Raw genomic sequence first — 23,074 nt, 5'->3', positions numbered from 1 at the left:
AGTCAGATTCATTGTGGGTTGGCTCTGACACCTATGTGATGAATCACCTAGAGAAAAAAGCTTTTAACATCGAAATTGACTTTTCTCATTAGCAACACAGGGAGAACATTGGATGTACTACACGTTGTTATGAACATTAAATAGATATGTGTTAATCTCTTGGAAAATGCCTAGCACATATTAGAACACAATAAGGTGAGATAAATTTATTAAACACCCAAAGCAAAGGCAACAAAAGCAAAAATACACAGATGGGACTACATCAAACTAAAGAGCTTCTGCACAGCAAATAATGAATAGAATCAATAGAATGAAAAGACCACGTATGGAATGGGAGAAAATATTTGCAAACCACATATCTGATGAAGGATTAAATATCCAAAGTATACAAGGAACCCCTGCAATGCAATAGCAAACAAAACAAAACAAAACAAAACATCCAATTGATAAATGGACAAAGGACCTAAAAATACATTTTTCCAAGGAAGACATACAAACGACCAACAGGTATATGAAAAGGTGCTCACTATCAATAATCATCAGGTAAATGCAAATCAAAACCACAGTGAGATATCATTTCACACCTGTTAGGATCCCTATTACCAAAAAGACAAGAGATAAATGCTGATGACAATGTGGAGAAAAAAAGAACCCTTGTATATCACTGTTGGGAATGTAAACTGGTACAGGCATTATGGAAAACAGTACGGAGGTTCCTCAAAAAATTAAAGGTAGAACTACTATATGATCCATCAATTCTACTTCTGGGTATGTATCCAAAGGAAATGAAATCATTATCTCAAAGAGATAGCTGCATGCCTATGTTCACTGCAGCATTATTCACAATAGTCAAGGATTAGAAACAACTAATGTCCTAAATGTCCATTAGTGGATGACTGGATAAAGAAAATGTGATATATATACAATGGACTATTGTTCAACCTTAAAAAAGATGGAAATCCTGCCATTTGCTACAACATGGATGAACCTAGAGGGCACTGTGTTAAGTGAAACAGACAGAGAAAGACAAATACCTAATGGTATCACTTATATATGGAATCATTAAAAAAAAAAGTTGAACTCATAGAAACAGTAAATGCTGGTTGTCAGGGGCTGAGAGAATGGGGGAAATAGGGAGAGGTTGGTAAAAGGGTGCAAACCTTCAGTTATAAGATGAATAAGGTCTGGGGATCTATTGTATAACACGGTGACTATAGTAAAGAAAAGAAAAAAGAGGAAATATATGAGATGATGAATGTGTTAATTAAATCAATGGTGGGAATCCCTTCACAATATATACGTGTATCAAATGATCACGTTATACACTTTAAAAATATCACCATTTTATTTGTCAATTATACCCCAGTAAAAGTGAAAAGATAAGTGAAGTAATGTAATATGCAGAATAAACTACAAATCATTGAAATGAGTTTTACATTTTCTTCTGAAACTCACCACTACTTGTCACTTGGCTATTACCCTTATAAGAAACCCGAAACAATTACCAAATGTTGAATCATCCCAATTAATGCAACATGAATTCTTTAAAAAGCTTAATGCCTATTTTGACTTTAAATGGATAGTATCTGATGTAATACACTGCAGTTGATGAGTTCACTGAACACCAAGATGCTTAATGTCTACCCGCAGGCCATATTGTGGCTAGCTACCCTTTAATCAAAACTTGATTAATAAAAATCATTTATATTCCTAAGCAATATTAATTTAAATGATTTCTCAGTAGAAGAATTGTTGCCAATTCTTTTCTTTAATGGAATAAGAGATAAATGTGACAGGAAAAGCACCATTATTTCAATATTATGCATTAAGCCTAAATAACTCACCACCTTTAGTGAGAAAAAGCGGGTGTTGAATCCAATAATATTGCTAATTAGAAGATGATTAAGGGCTAGGATAGATCAAAACAGAGTCATCACCTTGATAAATTAGAAAGTCCCATTATTACCTTCAGAGTTTAAATAATTTTGAATGTTTGGATTCTGAAATGGCATGGATGCCTATCTCCATTCTTAACCTGAGTAAACCATTTATGTCCCATGAAGTATTTTCTTTTTCATTTTTCTATAAGTTTTCAACCACTAAGGTAACATACATCCTTTTTTCTCTTTGAATGTGTAAATTCTGACCCAAGGTTCAGAGCTTGTAAAAGATGAGAAGAAATGTTTAGGAATAAACTAATCTGGTTTACGTTGTCTGTAGATTCAAATAAGAACAGCCGGCATATACCCAGTGCCCACTGAATGTGGGCTTCTATAGGAAATCAAGCGTTTGAATAATTTTAAACAGCAGAAAATCCAAAATTTATTTATATTTGCCTGAATGATAAATTTTAGAAGCTTACTCAACATTTTGTTTCTTTAATACTTTAGCAAACATTTTATAAGGACATGTTGTTTGTGTATCATCTGATTTGAAAGTACAAATGATGTACAGAAGAGCGGAAATCTTGGGGTTTTTTTTGAGTTCGGAGGGTTTTGATAATCTTACCGCTAACGTTTGTCAAGTAATAATGAGAGAGAGTAAACCAGGATTTACTTGGGAGGTAAAAGAATGTCTACAAAGGGCTTAAAATAGTCTTTGAATAATCTCTCTGTAGTTATTTGAGAAATGACTCTTTTCCTTTCCCACCTAATTAAAATCTTCCTGGACCTGGAATCTAGTTTTGCTAAGTCATGTCTATTCTTTCTGCACTTCTGGATGGGTCAGTAAAGGCTTCTGGTTACTAGTTCCCTCACGCCTCAGGAGATAACTATTGCCAGGTAGATATTTTCCCTTCAGGGGCTTGTCATTTTCCACCATTAATTCTTCTGGTCTTGACTTGCCCCACACAAAAAATTTTCTCCCCAAATCTTTTGGTTTTCCCCAACACCTAGCTCTGCTACTTGGCCCTCTCGGCTACTATTTGAAAAAACCATGTTGCTCTATCGTAAATCTAAAAGACTTTGGGCAATAAATGGAAAGTAAGATTTGGATTTAAGCGTTAAGCCAAAGACAGGAAGGAATTGCTCTTATAAGGCAGCAGAAGAGCGCAGACCTGAATTTGAATTCAGGCTGTGTGACCTTGAGTAAATTATATTACTTCTTCAAGATTCAAGTTTCTTATCTTAATATTTTGATAATGATATTACTTGTCTACCAGGGTTTGCATGAGAATTAACTGCAGTAAGGCAGGGAAAATGCTTATCAAATTGTTTGGCACATACTAGGAATTTAAAAAATGGCAAATATACACAAGTAATGTTAATGAATATGATATTTATCACAATTTCTCTTCCCCTGAATATTCTCATATATTCTCTGGACTGAACCCCTTTTACTAACAGGATTTATAAACAATAAGGCAATTTATAGATAACATTGATAACTAACAATGTGTAAACTGAAAGCCCACATAATTGCATGGGTCATTTTCTGTTGCCAGGCAACCACAGAGATAGTTTTCTCCCAGCAACTTACCTGTGTAAGGTCACTCTGTCTTTACTGACCACAAAACAAAATACGGGTGAAAAAAAATCAGTTAACCACTATTTTGGCTTTGGACATTCAAGGGAAACTGGTTTGATCTGCATTTTCAGAGATTTATTGTAATTGACCACTTTTGACCACCCATGATGTGGGTGATCCATGGTTACTAAACTTGGAGCACATCAATGTCATCTGCCGAACTTAACTCTAGCCCAGGACGTTCTTATTCAGTAAACTTGGGGTTGAGAATCCGTCTTTGCACAAGCTTTCCAGGTGATCCTAATGTTCACTCAGGTTTGGGAACTACAGGTATGGACTGTTTTGTCCATTTTTCAGCTCTGTGTATGATGTAATCACTTTGTAATGGCAGGAGGGTATGATGAATACCTAGAAAGCTCTTGATCGTCAGCAAATAAACAACCTCCAGTTGTAACAAGTTTGTTTTCTTCCTGTTTAAAATATATATTTGTGACTATTCAGGAACAGAAAATGTTTTTATTATCCAAATCAAAACACAGCATGAGGTACTTTCCAATAAAATCAACTGTAGATTATACACAAGTCAAAATCATCTCCCTGTTTACTAAGTTCAAAATCCTTCTAGGCACCAGGAAAAAAGTTTAATTTAAGACTTTAATCTTTCCATATATTACAGGGTTTCTGTAATGGATTTTGTGCATCTGAAACTAAAAGATTGACAGGCCTGGATATTATGGATTTATTAACCACTGGTTACATGGTCAGAACTAGTGTGTAAAGCATTTCTACAATATCCCTTAGGCTGGACTGGAATGAACAATTTCTACAAAATTGAGGTAGACAAGAGTTAAGGTAACATTAAAAAAGCAAAACTTGTGCCTTATTTCACAATGATCCTTTTCTAAATAGAAACGTACTTTAAACATGAAAATATGATATTGAACTCAAAGAAAAAAATGACAAAATGCTGGGAGATTTGAAAGAAATCTTAAAAATTTACAAACCCAATCTTGCAATATGCAGTTTTATCATTTTGAAAGTGGAGGCCTTGGGACCTAGCAGATTTTGGGGCAAATACATATTTATTTATTTAACATCTTTATTGGAGTATAATTGCTTTACAATGGTGTTTTACTTTCTGCTTTATAACAAAGTGAATCAGCTATACATATGCATATATGCCCATATATCCTCCCTCTTGCGTCTCCCTCCCACCCTCCCTATCCCATCCCTGTATGTGGACACAAAGAACCAAGCTGATCTCCCTGTGTTATGTGGCTGCTTCCCACTAGCTATCTATTTTACATTTGGTAGTGTATATATGTCCATGCCACTCTCTCACTTCATCTCAGCTTACACTTCCCCGTCTCCATATCCTCAAGTCCATTCTCTACTTCTATGTCTTTATTCCTGTCCTACCCCTAGGTTCTTCAGAACTTTTTTTTTTTTTTTTTTAGATTCCATATATATGTGTTAGCATACGGTATTTGTTTTTTTCTTTCTGACTTACTTCACTCTGTATGACAGTCTCTAGGTCCATCCACCTCACTACAAATTACTCAGTTTCGTTTCTTTTTATGGCTAATATTCCATTGTATATATGTGCCACATCTTCTTTATCCATTCTTCTGTCAATGGACACTTAGGTTGCTTCCATGTCCTGGCTATTGTAAATAGAGCTGCAATGAACATTGTGGTACATGACACCTTTGAATTATGGTTTTCTCAGGGTATATGCCCAGTAGTGGGATTGCTGGGCCGTATGGTAGTTCTATTTTTAGTTTTTAAGGAACTTCCATACTGTTCTCCATAGTGGCTGTACCAATTCACATTCCTACCAACAGTGCAAGAGGGTTCCCTTTTCTTCACACCCTCTCCAGCATTTACTGTTTCTAGATTTTTTGATGATGGCCATTCTGACTGGTGTGAGGTGATACCTCACTATAGTTTTGATTTGCATTTCTCTAATGATTAGTGATGTTGAGCATCCTTTCATGTGTTTGTTGGCAGTCTGTATATCTTCTTTGGAGAAATGTCTATTTAGGTCTTCTGCCCATTTTTGGATTAGCTTGTTTGGTTTTTTTTGATACTGAGCTGCATGAGCTGCTTGTAAATTTTGGAGACTAATCCTTTGTCAGTTGCTTCATTTGCAAATATTTTCTCCCATTTTGAGGGTTGTCTTTTTGTCTTGTTTATGGTTTCCTTTGCTATGCAAAAGTTTTTAAGTTTCATTAGGTCCCATTTGTTTATCTTTGTTTTTATTTCCATTTCTCTAGGAGGTGCATCCAAAAGGATCTTGCTGTGATTTATGTCATAGAGTGTTCTGCCTATGTTTTCCTCTAAGCGTGTGATAGTTTCTGGCCTTAAACTTAGGTCTTTAATCCATTTTGAGTTTATTTTTTTGTATGGTGTTAGGAAGTGTTCTAATTTCATTCTTTTACATGTAGCTGTCCAGTTTTCCCAGCACCACTTATTGAAGAAGCTGTCTTTTCTCCTTTGTATGTTCTTGCCTCCTTTGTCGTAAATTAGGTGACCATATGTGCATGGGTTTATCTCTGGGCATCTGTCCTGTACCATTGATCTATATTTCTGTTTTTGTACCAGTACCATACTGTCTTGATTACTGTAGCTTTGTAGTATAGTCTGAAGTCAGGGAGCCTGATTTTTCCAGCTCCATTTTTCTTTCTCAGGATTGCTTTAGCTATTCATGGTGTTTTGCGTTTCCATACAAATTGTGAAATATTTTGCTCTTGCTCTGTGAAAAATGCCATTGGTAGTTTGATAGGGATTGCATTGAATCTGTAGATTGCTTTGGGTAGTATAGTCATTTTCACAATGTTGATTCTTCCAATCCAAGAACATGGTATATCTCTCCATCTGTTTGTATCATCTTTAATTTCTTTCATCAGTGTGTTATAGTTTTCTACATACAGGTCTTTTGTCTCCTTAGGTAGGTTTATTCCTAGGTATTTTATTCTTTCTGTTGCAGTGGTAAATTGGAGTGTTTCCTTAATTTCTCTTTCAGATTTCTCATCATTAGTGTATAGGAATGCAAGAGATTTCTGTGCGTTAATTTTGTATCTTGCTACTTTACCAAATTCATTGATTAGCTCTAGTAGTTTTCTGGTAGCATCTTTAGGATTCTCTATGTATAGTATCATGTCATCTGCAAACAGTGACAGCTTTACTTCTTCTTTTCTGATTTGGATTCCTTTTATTTCTTTTTCTTCTCTGATTGCTGTGGCTAAAACTTCCAAAACTATGTTGAATACTAGTGGTGAGAGTGGACAACCTTGTCTTGTTCTTGATCTTAGTTTCATTTTTTGCAAATACATATTTAAAATGAATAATTAAAGATAACAAAAATTATCCTAAAATTATCACTACCTATAGAATATTATACAGACCAGATAATGTATACCAACTATATAAATTATCTCATTTAATATTTACAACAACCCTACATGTAGGTACTATCATTATCTCCATTTTACAGTTGGCGATAACTGAGACTCAAAGAAACTGACTTATTTAAAGTCAGCTAATAGCTGGCACAAATATATGATATTGCTTTTATGTGTAATATAAAAAAATGACACAAATGAACTTATTTACAAAACAGAAATAGAGTCACAGATGTAGAAAACAAACATGGTTACAGATGTAGAAAACAAACTTATATAGAAAACAAACTTATGGGGAAAGGGCGGGGGAGGGATAAATTGGGAGATTGGGATTGACATACACACTACTATATATAAAATAGATTTTATACTATATATAAAATAGATAAAATAGATAACTACTATATATAAAATAGATAACTAAAAGAACCTACTGCATAGCACAGGGAACTCTTCTCAATACTCTGTATGAGCTACATGGGAAAAGAATCTAAAAAAGAGTGGATATATGTATATGTATAACTGATTCACTTTGTTGTACACCTAAAACTAACACAACATTGTTATAGTTGATAACACTGTATCAACTATACTCCAATAAAAAATTTTTAAAAAAAGAAACATGTTTTCAAATCCTTACTGAGTGTGAAGCCTTCAGATTAGCAATGACAATTTAGGTATGTAATAATATGAAAATGACATGTAATTTGATAAACCAGGGATCCCGAGACCCCAGGCTGCAGATGGTACCAGTCTGTGGCCTGTTAGGAACCAGGCTGCACAGCAGGAGGTGAGCAGCGGGCAAGCCAGTGAAGCTTCATTTGCCGCTCCCCATCGCTCCCCATCGCTCGCATTACTGCCTGAACCATCCCCTACCCCATCCGTGGAAAAATTGTCTTTCACGAAACCGGTCCCTGGTGCCAAAAAGATTGGGGACCCCTGTGATAAACCATGGAACTTCCGGGTCACTTGGTTAGAAAATCATCAACTTTGCATATCACCCTGGATTTTCTTTATTGCTCTTTGAGAATTTGGATGGTAAAAGACCCTGGACTAATCTGAGAAGTCTCCAGCCAATAGGCTGAATCTGGTCTCAGGCTGGCTCTGTGATGCCTCATTTTACTTTGTGGAGCAAAAATACCATGGTACTATAAGAATGCCAAGGAGAAATATGCTAAAAGGCTGCAAGTTGGCCATGCTCTTCCATGAAGGTAGAAATCAGTTCCATAAAAGGATATGTAAGTTTGTATATTTTTCACAGCAGGAGATTTGTATTTATTCCTCTGTTAAAATTAAGAGCGGAGTTCAAGAACAGCTATGCTTCTAAAACTGAGATCTGGATTATAGCACTTTATGACACATCCTGGCGCTACTGATTATTCTTTCATGTTTTGTTTAATATGTTGCATGTTCATTTTAATACAAAGGTGGATGAAATCATTTATACTTGATATCTTAGAGCAACTTAAGTTTTTCTTTGCTTAGAAAGCTCTTCAGAGATTTTCTCCTGCAAATTTGTCCCCCAAAAGATCCTTTTTTCTTTGATCTGAGATTATGACATCAGAAGGATGTTGGTTCATGAGAATTTAAGTTTTATATACTGGGTTGGCCAAAAAGTACATTCAGGTTTTTCCATACCATCTTACAGAAAACCCCAAACAAACTTTTTGGCTAATCCAATATTATGCCTTTATGTTATCTTTATGCCTAAATTATATGTTTTGACTGAGTTATTTGTTCAATTCAACACAAAATATGTCTGTTAATTATTTTATGGAATGGACCTGCTGATAGCCCAAATGACTGTTAACCAATTATTTTCAGTACCATGTTGAAATGTGGCTAAACTTAATCTGATGGGGACAACAGGGGTTTGTGTTAATTTCATGTTTCAATTTCATGTTAAGACTAGATATTAAAAATAAACTCACATATCTTTGAAGTTCATTTAACACCTTAATCACTTTTAACTTTTACTGAAATAAAACTTCCAAATATCCTTCATGTTAAAAGACAGAGCAAGCAGATTTAACTCTAATCCTTAATCCAGTGTTAATGCAATCAGAGTTTTACCTGAGGAAGATGATTATATTCCAAATATAATATTGCACTAAACCAGAAAAGCAACCTACTAGTGACTCAATGGTTTGATGGAGGCTACACAGCTTAGAGAGGTAAAATTCAGCTACCATATAACTGGTCACAACTCAAGATACATGGGTGGAGTGGTCTATTTTCTTTCTGAATTCTCCATTCACTACTATAATATAATGCCAATGATTCAATCTAGGGAATCCTGTAGAAATGGGTGCTCAAGGTAGTTCAGACCTATGTGACTTACCGTGCCTATGTATGAATAAGAAAAGAGATTTTTAGGCTCTGGTACTTGAAAGAAAGTGTTGCTTTGATAGAAAAGTATGTATCTAGGTATCTATGTATCTTTATCTACACACCTACACCTATATCTATCTATATGTATGTACATAAATGCTTACGCATGTATTCACCCATGAGTGTAGTTTGGTTTATTCTGTTTATATTTATCCAGGAGACAGAATATATCCTTCTGATTTACTAAATTCACATTTCCAGTCCTATCTCCAATTAATTTCCTCTGAAATGTTTTACGTACACATGCGCATGCGTGCGCATGCGTACACACACACACACACACACACACACACACACGTTTTATTTCTTACCTGGTGGGGTCCAAGCTACATATATGGAATCAGGCCCAATTACTGTGATGTTATATGGAGGCTGGATTTCTTCTGGTGTTAATATAGGTGTCTGTATAATGTACTCATTACTGGGACTGCTGCCACCTCCAGTAGTGGCTTCCAGCTTATAAATGTACCTACATTTAAAAAAGAAAGAATTGTGATAAGGCAATGCACAAGATAATGGGACAGTGATTGCTGGCTTTTCTATCTATTGCTTGGTTCTAAATTTGTGCCAAATTGCAAATTCTTTGTTCCCCATCCAGAGACTTTACCATAGACCTTATAGTTTTTCTAGCACAGGGAACATTCTCTCCAGGACATCAATATATTGGACCCTTTCCCATTTTATTTTATTTTATTTTATTTTTTTAAATATGAGCATTTTTAAATGTAAATTTATTATTATTATTTTAATTAATTAATTAATTTTTGGCTGCATTGGGTCTTTGTTGCTGTGCGTGGGTTTTTCTCTAGTTGTGGTGAGCGGAGGCTACTCTTCATTGTGGTATGCGGGCTTCCCACTGCAGTGGCTTCTCTTGTTGCAGAGCACGGGCTCTAGGCGCACGGGGTTCAGTAGTTGTGGCACGCAGGCTCAGTAGTTGCAGCTCAAGGGCTCTAGAGCACAGGCTCAGTAGTTGTGGCGCACGAGCTTCATTGCTCTGTGGCATGTGTCATCTTCCCGGACCAGGGCTCGAACCCATGTCCCCTGCATTGGCAGGTGGATTCTTAACCACTGTGCCACCAGGGAAGTCCCCCCATTTTATTTTTAACCATCGAGTAATTCATTGCTTTTCTTAAAGATTTCAGGAAAGTCTTGGAGTGTGCTGGTGGATTGTGAAGGATTCAAATGAGCCTTCTCCAGTTTTAAGTGGGTTAGAGTTCAGGGAAATATGCTTAGAGAAAGATGTCTCTAAATTGATCTGCTACTCTCTACAATAAAACTAAATTGATCTCTACTCTCTGTAAGAAAACATCTGTTGATCTAAGATATATTTGATCTCTGCTGAGAAATGAATGGGACTGAATAGCAAATATGTGGAACTTTCCCCCCTCAAACCACTCCTGTCTATATATAGTATAGCAAGTAGAGAAAACATTATCCCAGAAGTAAAGGTTGTTGATGCAAAACACACCTCTTTAAATCTCTTTTCTTGCTAGTTTAGGGATGCATGATTTTGAAGATCATTTGATAATTCTTAAAATTTAACACTTTGTGTATTTCATATACTAAAAAATTCTCATATCAAATAAAAGACTAACTGTTTACAGTTTTAAGGAATTTCATGTCCTCTGAAGACTAGTGTAATGAGCTAGTGTTTGGATCTTCAACATCTGAAATGGATTAAGAGATTTCATCAGCTATGGAACGGCTAATATATGAGATTAATTAACCAATTAATTTAGTATTGTTTCAGCTGGAGATGACCTCTTTCTCAACCCTGAGGAATCTATAATCCTCACCGTATGATTGGTAAAGTTTTCTTTTAGTTTACCTGCTGTTGGGCTCCAGGTTTTTATCAGTGAAGTTCTGCTCCTCACCGCCCCCCAGGAAAATCAAGCTTCCATTACGACTCAATTGATATTGAGAAATGAGGCCATTGGGCTTTTCTGGCGGACTCCAATATAATTCCACTGCTGTAGAATTGATGATAATGTGTCGAGGTGTCACCCAAACTCCTGGCAAAAATAACACAATGAAGTTTTATTGCTAGGATACAGTAAGCACCATATCAAAAGTCATACCATCACTCCACATGCTATGATATTTTTATCTGTTGATAAAAAAATCTCATGGTGAGCAACAAAAATACATTTTATTTGTTTTGGAGGTAAAGTATATAATTGGGTATAAATATATAAATACTTTTTTAATGCTTTAATTATTATTATTTTTGAATTGCCTTTAGAGAATGAATGCCAGACAACTAGTGGTGGAAACTTTCTCTGTCTTGGCTGTTACTCTGAGTGTAATCAAGACCTAAGAAAATATCTAGGAATTTTCAAATTTGATGCCTATTTACTTGGAATCATAATCTAGTATTTGCCTGAATTATCAAATTCGATGAACAAACATACTTTGCTTGTGCCTCTCTGACACTACATGCTGTGCTTCTTATTTCCTTTCTCTCTGGCTACTTCTTCCAGCCTCATTTACTGGCTTCTCTTCCCTTCCTGGACTTCAAAATGATGTAGTTCCTCAAAGAACTAGGCTCTCTCCTCTACCCTTCCCTCCCTTCTTCTCCTTTCCTCTCTTCTTGTTTGGCAACACTGTCTTTGTAGTTGATCTCCATTTAGTCTCAGTTTTAAACATTATTTCTATGTTGAACACTGACCGATGCATATCGCTATACTAAAACTCTCTCCTGAGCTTCAGACAGATGAGTTCCACTCTCTACTTGTCTACCTCCATTTAGATGACTAATAACATATCAAAAACCAAAAACATCTAAAACAGAACTCTTGGTTTTCTGGTCTACAATCTATTTGTCTCCAAATCTTATCCAACTATTCATTTTCTTGGGCAAAACACAAAAAAATTATCCGAGGCTCTTACTTTTCACACCCCTAAATATAATCTATCATCGAGTCCTTCAGATTCTACCCTGAATGTGCATATTCCTTCTATTTTTACCTCTCCTGATCCAGACTACATTTCTCCCTCTCATGGACTCCTGTGATAGCCTCTAAACTAGTGTCTGTGGTTTAAATCTTGTCGTTCTCTATATCACTGTAATCCTTACAAAAGCATATATAGTATACATGTAACCTAGTATAATATTCATAAAATATACAGCCCTTTTGAAATTATTCATATAGTATAATTCCAATTCCTTATGATAACCTGTATGGCCCTACATTTTTCTGGCTCTGGACTACCTGGCACCATTCTCTCCATCATTCATGAAGTTCCAGCCACACCAGACTCCTTTCCAGCCTCAGAATGTTTCAAGTTCTTTCTCACCTCTGAGCTTTTGCACTTCCATTCCCTCTGACTGGAACACTTTTGTTCATGGCACCATGACAATTGTGCATTTTATTCTCAGATTTCAGTGGCCTGTGTAAATATCACCTTATCAGGGAGGTCTTATTGACCACTATTCCCTAACTATAACTTTAACCCTATCTAAAGTGATCCCAACCTTGTTCCTCTCTATCATATGCCCTTTTCTATTTTCCTCCCAATGCTTATAACATCAAAATCATCTTCTTTCTTTGATATCATCATTATTTTTTTGTTTTTATGACTGTGTGGTCTATTTCTTTCTCCTGCTTTTAATACAAAGTTAGCTCCATGAGGGCAGGGGTCTACTCTGTATTAGTAGTCCATGTATCTTTATGGATAGCACAATGCATCATAAATATTGAATAATTTTCTTGTAAATATATGTCCCGCAATTTACTATGTTAAGTATTCTATGGAATACAAATGCGGCTAAGATATGGCTCATTCTTATGAGAAGTTTATACCCTCTGTATAAAAGATAAAATGTGTACACAAACAACTGTAATTCAAGGTCAAATATTTAAGTAGTCTTATCAATGTAAAAATGTATTGATGGAGAACCTAGCGATGAGAAAGATTTTCATGTTGTCATCTGGTCATGCTCTGAATAGACACTGTAACTCTCTTCTTCAGCTTTTAAAAACTCATTTCAATATTAGGTTCTCAATAATCAATAGTTTTTGGTTGATTGTACCTCCTGTGTAAGTTACTCAGGAAAGGGTAAGATTTCAACACTTTTATAAGAAAAGGACATTCAAGTGCTATTTACTTAGCAACATTCTGAAAGAATCAAGACTGATTTAAAAATGGCTCAAACTTACTGATTTTCTAAAGAACAGCTTACTCCTGAGTAGAGAGTAGTTCATTTTGTTCTGAAAGCTCACCCAATGTTAGGTACTTGAACAAATCCACAAATCATAATATACATTTATGTTTGGGTCTCTCTGCCAACAGCTGCTGGATGACTCACTCAGCTAATTAGAGTTCTGATTTAAATGTGATATTAGTTTGTTGATTTAAAAGATAAAGTATAAGGCTGTAGTTCATAATCTGCTTCCTGCAGTCCTGTCTTCCTTACCTTGATGTATTAAAATCACCAAGGTGCTAGAAAGGCTACTGCTTAGTTTCTGCTTTGAATCAGTCAATGCAGTCTGTGGAAATGCAGGAGTTAATGAGATAAAATAAAGTCACATTTTGGTGTTGCTCTGTGTTTTAAATAAAAGTTGAGTTTTATATTTAGATAAGCTGGTGAAAGCTCTGTTCATGTTGGCAATAACCCTGTGTCCGTTGGTTTGATTTATAAGATGAAATTGGAATGTGTAAAAAATAAGCACTGTGTTTTCACTTGCATAATGTTATGGAGACTCTCTTATCTTGGTAGCAGCAAGAAATCTTTGATAGGATAAGACCCGCTTTTGGTGAGAGGTTTTAGTAAGTCCCAGGTGAAGAATCTACCTCCCTCACTGAGCCTGGGTCTCAGGGGCATCAGAAAACCTATTCTACATAATGGAAGGGCAGAACTGAGGCTGTTCAAGGGAAGGAAATGGATGGTCATGAGGGAAATCATCTAGAAGTGGGGTGGGGAGCAGGTAAACTAGCTGAGAGGTGTAAGAGGAAAAGGTCAGAAGGACACCTTGGTTGGTCTCTTGACATAATAGCTACTAAATAAGGAACACGTCTACTGGATTTGTTTTAACTTTGTCTTGAGTGTCATGCAGTATTACCCATTTCTTATGTCCCTACAAATTCCAAGTCAAAAATCCCAACATTTTTTGTGGATTGGCTTTCCCTTGGAAGTTAATCAAAGGAACCAGTTTCATATTGGCTGATGTCAGAAGTGCATTGACTTCTGGACCATTTATTATTTGTTAATTTGTTGATTCAACATTCTACTCAATTTAGTCATTTTCTATGTTGGGCACTGTGAATGTGGGGATAAAGATATATAGTCTTTATCCTCCAAGGAACCTATAGTATCATGATGAATAAAAATGGGTAAATAACAATTTATAGTCCAGTTTGATAAGTGCTTTAAGAAAAGGAAGCTTAGTGTGCTATTAGAGCACTTAGCCATGGTACCTAAAACAGGCTGGGAGTGAAATGGGGATGGATGGGAAGGGGATGGGGTCAGAGGAGATTTTCAGAATGGGAGACATCTGAGCCAAATTTTGAAAAAATAGGAGTTAGCTGAGTGAGGATGTAGGGAAGGGTATCTAGAGGCTGAGGGAAACCTACACAAAGTCCTAGAGATAGGGAAAGCATGGCAGAAGTTCAAGTATATAGGCATGACTGGTACATTAAATTGCATGTGGGAAAGACCAAAAGACTTGCCAGACTGGCAGAAGTTAAAACTTGAGGGGTCTAATTTGACTTACTAAGAAGATGTGGATTTCTTTCCTCCTGGAGAGAAATGGGATTTTTATGGAGGTAATTAAGGTGAGTTATGCCTATTTTGGCAAAACTGGAAAAAGAATTGGGATGGTGATTTGAGAAAGAGGAGAAATGGCCAGAGGCAGGGAGACTAGTTAGGAGGCTCTGGAGAAGTTGTAGGTGTCTGAACTAAGGCAATGACAGAAGGGATGGAAAGGAAGAACAACATTTTAAAAATCCGTAAGATTTAAAATTAATAAAACTATGAAGAATTGTCTACTATAACTTAAGGAAAAGAGAAGCATTAAGAATGTCAGTTGGGGGGCTTAGATGATTAGATGGTGGTATTTGAGAGAGGGAAAAGGGAAGAAAAGAAAGTGGGGAGAGCGATTTTAAACATTGAAATACTGAGGTTGAAATATTTGTAAAACACTTAAATATAAACATCTCGTAGACTGGTAGATAGACAGGCCTTAAATCTGTGAGTGTAGGCTTTGTGAAAGCTCTAGAATTTGGGAGCTCTCCACCTTCATTAGGAATTCCAGCTAGTACTGGAGAATTCCAAGAGCGTCTGAGAGCATCAACAGATAAAAGAAGGGCAGAGGAAGAGGAATCTGGAATGAAACTGAAAAAGACTGGTCCTCTTTTCCTTTTGCTTTTTCATATTATCAATGCTAGAGGAACGCATGCCTGCAATTTTGCATGCTTGAACTCTAAAAATGAATGAGAGCTTGCCGGTATGGCAGCAATCCTGAAAAGAGAGCAATAATCCAGTCCAAGCTCTTCCCACTACTTGACTATGGGAACGCCATTTTTCTAGTAGGTTAAAATCAGAGAGAATTAGGTCCAACTTACCGATGGGGTCATAATGTGCTTTTTTTTTTTCTTTTTTAGATTGAAAATGAAAGAAATGAGGAGCTCTCAGGGTAGCTAGGAACAAATGCTTCTTTTAATTCTCTCCATATCCACTTAGACACCCAAATGTTAGACCTTCAAACTATGGCTGATTCACTCAACTAGACCTTTTAAAATTAGTTATATTTGGGTTATTAACTTAAAATGAAATAATATGTTTATTTCCACTTTAGCAAAACAACACAACTTAATGTTACTGCTGATCTGTTCCCTCAAAACCTCAAGTTAAGCAATCAGACTACATTTATTTCTTATAAAAGTTATTCACAATTGGCACTTACACAGCCAGAAAGTGGACTCTAAATCCATGTCTGTTCTGCAGAGGAAAGCTCATTTAGTTTATTGTTCCTTTGCACCGTTATTTGTGTTAAAGTAAAGGTGCATAAAGTTCAAAACAGAAATCAAGTAAAACATTTCTCATCTTATACTCCCCAGCACTGTTGAAAGCTATAATGTTTAAGTCATGAAATCTGAGCTCTTTCAATAAATCTTTTTTTTTTTTGGACAAAGTGAGAATAGAGATGCATATTTTCTAAGAATTTAAATATATGGATTGGATGAGTAAACTGGAGAGACCCTGCTCTTTCATCTGGCTGAGTTTCAGCCAAAACTGGTTGATAGATCCTTTAGAAATTATCCATTATCATCAAAGTATCCATTTGACAGTTTACCTTTCCAAAAAATCCACTGCTGGTTTCTTCCTTTCAAAGGAACACTAAGCTTTTTGACATGAAACATTCTTTATATAGAAAACATCATTAGTGAATTCCTGGTGAGGAGCCATATGCCCCATATGTGGAATTTTCCATTTTATTCCCCATTTACTGGTAGGAAGTTCAGGTCTAATATTCTGAGGTACAACAACCCCTTCATTAGAAGAGTAATGGACAAGTAGTTCAGGACTGTCTGATGATCATTAACATTATATTTCTGTTCAGAAACTTATTTATGCCTCTGTTTCCCCACATGGAATACAGACACGTAGTAGAGATTAACAAAATAATTAGTTGATCACTAGCCCAAGCTTCTGCACACATTTTTCTCCTGCAAGTAAATGATACTACCCATCCCACTTCCTAACGCACAGACCGCTGTTATTATTTGGGTGTGTATGCTGCCAGAATCTTTCCTATGCATTTATCTATTTATCTATAGAAATGAATATAGTTTTCTATGTGTTGTTTGATACATAAAGACACCATAAGTGAATGTAGTTCTATAACTTCTATTTTATATGGATGGATCATCTCATTCCTTTAAACTGATGCGTGGAATTCCATAATGTGAATACACCTGAATTTAGTTAGCAATTCCCCCACTCAGAGACATCTCAATTGCTTCCAGTACTTTGCCGTTAAACAAACGACAGAAAAGCCTTCAATAAACATCCTGGTGCATGCCTCCTTGTGCAGTTGTGGAAGTGTTATCTTCTGGCATAGATAATGAAATTGAAACTGCTGTGTCATAGGGAAACATTTTATGTTTAATAGACATCACCAATTTGATCTCCAAGGTGATGGTCTCACTTTACATTCCCTCAAGCTGTGTATTTCTCCTCCTTTTGTCAAAATCCTTGTTCCTTGTGGTCCATCTCAGAAGGCATCTGCTCCTTAAAATCTTTCTTGATGCCCGTGATGGGTTATAATTTCTCCCTTCATAGATTAACCTGAGCATTCTGTTCATTTATTCTTTCTTAACATCACCTTTAAGATTCTCTCTCTTCATACAGATTTGGGTACTTGTCCTATCACTTCTATTTGACTGTAAGTTCTTGAGGGCAGTGAATATTTTAATCAGCTTCAATAGGGAGCATGGTGCTTGCTATATTTTAGCTGCTCTGGGAATATTTAACTCTTGAGTTTTGGAAGAATTTCGTATCCAAGTAGATAATAGTGTTTTCCCATGTAAAACCACATCTAAAAGGTTTAAGGAATTGAAGGCAAACTGCCCTGGGAAGCTTATAGTTGAACTAAACTTGAAAAATAGGAACCTACAATTTTATTTAATTTTGTACTTATAGACTTGATTCCTTCTTCCTTGTTTGTTATGAAAGAGTTTATAGAGTTCACATCAAAATACCATATGAAAACTTCTTCTCCCCAGTCATGGGTATTTTTTAATTACCTTGAGGGGCTGCCTGCAGAGTCTGACCTAGAAAAGGCTCACTTGAAGTGCATCCAGCAGATGTACAAGCTCTAAGTGTGAAGCTGTAGTTGGTGTATGGCTGGAGACCTAGAAAGAGCAAAAAGAAATCAAGTACCTCTTGAGAGGATTATTTATTATCAGGTAAGCACGAGCAGTCACATGCAGAGCTGTAGATATGATATCCAAAAATTTTAAGAGCAGAAAACACTCTCTAAGGGAGAGAGGAACTTCATAAGCAGCTCAGTATTAATGTAAATTTCATTTCTCACTAGTAAAATAATAAATTCTCAGCCTTCGAAGAGATCTGAAAATTCATGTCATCCATCCATCCATCTTACCCTTGATTCCCCTGAACAAGGTGTCATTGAAGAGGCTCCCCTGGCTAGGGGATCAAAGTAGTCCATCTCCCAAACAGCCCACTCTATCTTTAGAGAGCTCTAGAGTTCTCTATTTGGTTTGAAAGTTCTTTCTTATATTGTGGTGAATTCTATCACTTCCACCCCCTAGGGACTTATAGAACAAATCTAATTTCTTTTCCACATGACAGTTCTTCAAATATTTGTAGACAGTTATCAAATCCCCCCTGACTTTTCCCTTCTCTAGGCTAACCACTCCAGTTTCTTCAATGGCTTCTTATATGAGCAGGGGCAGAAAAAAAGTTAAAAGAAGGTTAGAGTCAACATTTTTTAGCCCCAAGCCATACTCAGCTCATAGGAACACCAACTAACCCTTTTTTTTTAAAAAAAAAACTTTGCATTTCTTCACCATATGTTCCCATACTGTACCATCTTACACTTACTTCTGTAGTTTTTTTTGGGGTATGTTGCTTTTGTCTTTACATGTAGATTAAATACACTTTGATGAAGGGATAGTGCTTATTACTTCTTTTGTATTCAGATGTATGATGTAGCACAAAAATTGCTCAATAAATTCTCAGGGGAAAAAAGAATGGCAATCCATTTACAATAGAAGTTACGTATTGTCAGACTTCACTGCTCTGTGGCCAGTGACCATGGACAAGTTACTTAGCTTCACTTTGCTCTCATCTACTGATCTGTAAAATGGGGAACCAGTGCATCTAGCTTCTAAGGCTGTTAAGCAGATGGGATGGGTTACTTAGAGAAGTACTTTATTTTAACAGAAGCAACCTTAAGACTCAGCAGCATTCAACAAGGATACATAGAGGCTAACATTTCTTGCCTTGATTCTTGGGAAAACTCAAACAATGCTTTACAAATATTTTCTTAAAAAAAGAATAGGACTTAATCTCTAATGTCAAATATTGGGCTAAGTTATAACATGGATCCAATAATTACTATACTTATTTTTTCATGAATTTAGAACTACATTTTCACATATTTTGTTTTGGTGAGGTGACTCTTCCTCCAGAGACATTTATAAAGTCACTCTGTCACTTTATGCAGATCTGCTCAAATGCTACATTTTAAAAGATTTTGACCACTCTATCTACACACCATAACCAGCACTTTTTATCCTCTCAAATTACTTTCTTCTTTCATAGCCTTCAACATTACCTGATGTTTGATTATATGTCTGTTTATCTATTGTTTGTCTCCACCTCCATGATGTAAGCTCAAGAAGAGCAAGGACTTTGCTTTGGCAACAACTGTATCCTTTGAATGGTGACAGGCACAAAGTAGGTACTTGTTAAGTGAATGAAAAAATTAATTAACTGGTTCATTTAGAATTGAAGCAGTAGTCTGGGTTCTCTGCTAAAGCCATAATGTTCTGTAGCTGGAACAGCTCCAGGATTCAGCTTCAAAGCCCTTTGTGTTTCCTTATCAATTTAATGACAAGATGTGGATACTTATTTGATTATAATCTTCCATTAGGTTGCTATGGAGGATTTACATAATTTTGATATTTACCTGATTTAGGGATGAGGAATATGATGAAAGATCTAAGCCATATCCAAGCCTTGTGTGTTTGATAAAAGCTTATGGGAAAAGGCTAAAGATTATAGAATATAGAGCTCAAGAGAAAATGGAAGGAAATATTCAAGAATGAAGGTCAGAGACTGCAGTGGCTGGTTTAGTCTGACGATGTCCCTTTCTTTACTTCCATTAGTGAAAAAGGGGTCTTGACCCTTGTGATACTGTTTTATCTGAATAACTTACTTTCTCACTTAGAATGTAAGCCCTTTGAGAGTAAGTATGGTATCTCTGAGTGTTTCTCATTTAAACCATTTTTTCCCAATAGTGCCTATTTGATGTATTCAATGTTTGTTAAATATTGTTTAAGGAAGACCAAGGCATAAAAGTACCCAATAAAGATGACAGGGCTATGATGCGATGATGTCCATGTATCCATCACAAGTGTGATTTGACCAAATAGGGCCTTCCTTATAATTCCACAGGGACTCCTGCCCACAGTATCTATTTCACTGAGGAGGAGATTCTTCTCTAGTTGCAGAATATTACTAAAATAATATAAAAAGTTAATATAATTTATGAACAATAAATATTTTTCAGATGTTTTTCCTGAATGTCAGACTTAAGTATGGCTAGTAAAAGCGAAGTGATACTTGATTTTTTCTCCAGCATATTCTAACCAAAAAAAAAAAAAAAAAAGCCTCAATTCTGCTTCTCATTTTGTGTTCTTGTTGGTCTGGTTTCAGACTTTTGAAGGACATTTTAGGATGGGTCTTAGGAAAGGAAGAGAAAATATCATTGCAGAGGTGTACTAAGATTGATTAGAAGATTGAGGGTATTTGCAACGAGGACAGTAGCTAAAAAGAAAATTTACTGTATGTAAAAGTAGAGGGACTTCCCTGGTGGTCTGGTGGGTAAGACTCTGTGCTCCCAATGTAGGGGGCCTGGGTTTGATTCCTGGTTGAGTAACTAGATCCCATATGCATGCCACAAATAAGAAACCCACATGCTACAACTAAAGATCCCACATGCCACAACTAAAGATCCTGTATGCCGCAACAAAAATCCCATGTGCTGCAACTAAGACCTGGCACAGCCAAAATAAATACATAAATAAATAATAAATAAATAAATAAATAAATAAATACTTTTTTTAAAAAGTAGAAATTGTCTTTTTTTAACAGAATTTTTCAGAGGGGGTTGAGTGCCATCCATTTTATAAATAGCCCAGAACACTAGAAGACAGATGTTTGGAAATGGTACAACAGTGGAGCAACTAGCCCTTAAGGGATTTTTGGTAGACCAAGGAAGGTGTACCAAGGAGTTTGTTACAGGTGTTTAAATTGGTGGGGTGTGTTGGTCTAGCAGAGGATGGGGCCATAGTTAGTGGAGGAATATGTATCTCTTGGAGCTATTGGAGTACTAGAATTAAGGGTGGTGGGTAGGATGTAGAACTCAGTGTTGAGTAGAAAGCCTTGGTCAAGAAGTCAGAAGATTATCATACTAAGTGAAGTGAGTCAGACAGAGAAAGACAACTATCATATGATATCGCTTATATGGGGAATCTAAAAAAAGGGTACAACTGAACTTATTTACAAGACAGAAATAAACTCACAGACATAGACAACAAATTTATGGTTACCAAAGGGGAAAAGGGTGGGAGAGGGATAAATTAGGAGTTTGAGATGAATAGATACACACTACTATATATAAAATAGATAAACAAGAAGGTCCTACTGTATAGCATAGGGAACTGTATTCAATATGATCACAGAGATAAGAAAGGGTGAGGTCAGGATACAAATCTGGGACGTTGGGCTGAGAAATGCAACCCAGAACAGTTGGGTCAGTCTTCTGAGGCTTATAAGGAAAATGACATAGGTAGCTCAAAGCTCAGTGACACTTCCAGTAATATAAAAAATCCATGTGGGACTAGGTATTTAAATATTTTCATTTGGAATATGACCACAATTCATGTACTGAGGCAGTACAGCATAGCTGTTAGGAGAGCAGAGTCTGAGGTTAGACTCTTTGGGTCTAATCCTTATCTATCTATTAACTATTACCATGGGTCAGTTTTCTGACCTCTAGGTGCCTCAGTTCCCATATCTGTAAACTGCAGGCATGGGAGTATAGACTGCTAAATTGGACCATAGCCTAACTTGAGGGAAGGCAATAGATGAATCCATTATTTTCTATATTCTCTTTCTTGGGTGTTGTGTTTTTCCTATTGTTAGAGGGTTGGATTACTAGTAGGCTTGGTTCAAATAGTCGGTAAGGAAAGCAGGGACTGCCAGGAAGCACAGATGATTTACATGAACTGGATGACCTTTCATATATATGACTCTGTAAAACTCAATAAAATCAACACATTTCAACTGGAATTTGCTGTCATTTTAAGGAAGCCCCTATTGGTAGTCCTTAAAATGAGATACATATGACATATTAGCAACAGGCAATGGAAAGGGCACAACAATTGAAAACTACTCATGAATTGATCAGGATGAGAAGAGGGAAATAAAGAGATGTCTCCAAGGAACTGTTCCGACTGTAACTTAATCCTAAAGTCAAAGAGTAGAAGGAGAAAAGAAAACATCATTCAACTGCTCAGCATTGAACTAAAAGAGTAAGAATAGTGGGGGTAGAACCGAGAAAGACAAATGCATGGAGAAAAGCCAAGTATTTAACATTTCAGTGGAGTGGCTGTGTACTGTGTACTGTGTACTGTGTACTGTGGCTGCAAATTACCTGAACTTCCCTAAAGGGAATCGTGTCCTCTTATAAAGGAAAGAGGCATACTATAACCAAACTCGTTACAATTACACTTTCAAGTAACATTCCTTTCAAGACTAAATATGTGTTAAAAAGGGACCTCAAAAAGTCTGCCTATGGATCAGAAAAAGATGATCTGGAAAACAAAATCCATACCTATGTAAATTACATTGGATGTACTCTATAAAGAACAGCTTGTTTCTAATGTTTAACCTCCAGCTAGTCAGGAAAAGGCTTTCCTGTCCATTATAATTTCAGATAGCTAGTGCTACCTCAAAAGCATTCATCCAGTTATTCTAAGTATCATTTGTTATTTTCTGAAGGATTATCAAACAGTTCCAACAAATATGTAATTTCACAAGTTCCTCAGTCAACCTGGTT

The 23,074-nt window shown here is 36.2% G+C and overlaps 1 protein-coding gene across 2 annotated transcripts in view; it reads right to left on the bottom strand.

Annotated features, from left to right (window-relative positions):
• Positions 1-23,074, bottom strand: part of USH2A (usherin) — a gene marked incomplete at both ends in the record, with an annotated part of 772,061 nt that overhangs the window by 132,234 nt on the left and 616,753 nt on the right. For both annotated transcript variants that reach the window (XM_082613798.1, XM_082613799.1), the window contains 3 exons: positions 9,572-9,729; positions 11,089-11,272; positions 18,009-18,116. In XM_082613798.1, the coding sequence (XP_082469924.1) occupies positions 9,572-9,729; positions 11,089-11,272; positions 18,009-18,116 (450 nt within the window). The remainder of the gene's footprint in view (positions 1-9,571; positions 9,730-11,088; positions 11,273-18,008; positions 18,117-23,074) is intronic.

Source organism: Mesoplodon mirus (assembly GCF_964341445.2).
Source record: "Mesoplodon mirus genome assembly, chromosome: 3".
NCBI classification, from domain to species: domain Eukaryota; kingdom Metazoa; phylum Chordata; class Mammalia; order Artiodactyla; family Ziphiidae; genus Mesoplodon; species Mesoplodon mirus.
The sequence above is the reverse complement of the archived record's forward strand: the minus strand, read 5'-3'. Positions and strand labels throughout refer to the sequence as shown.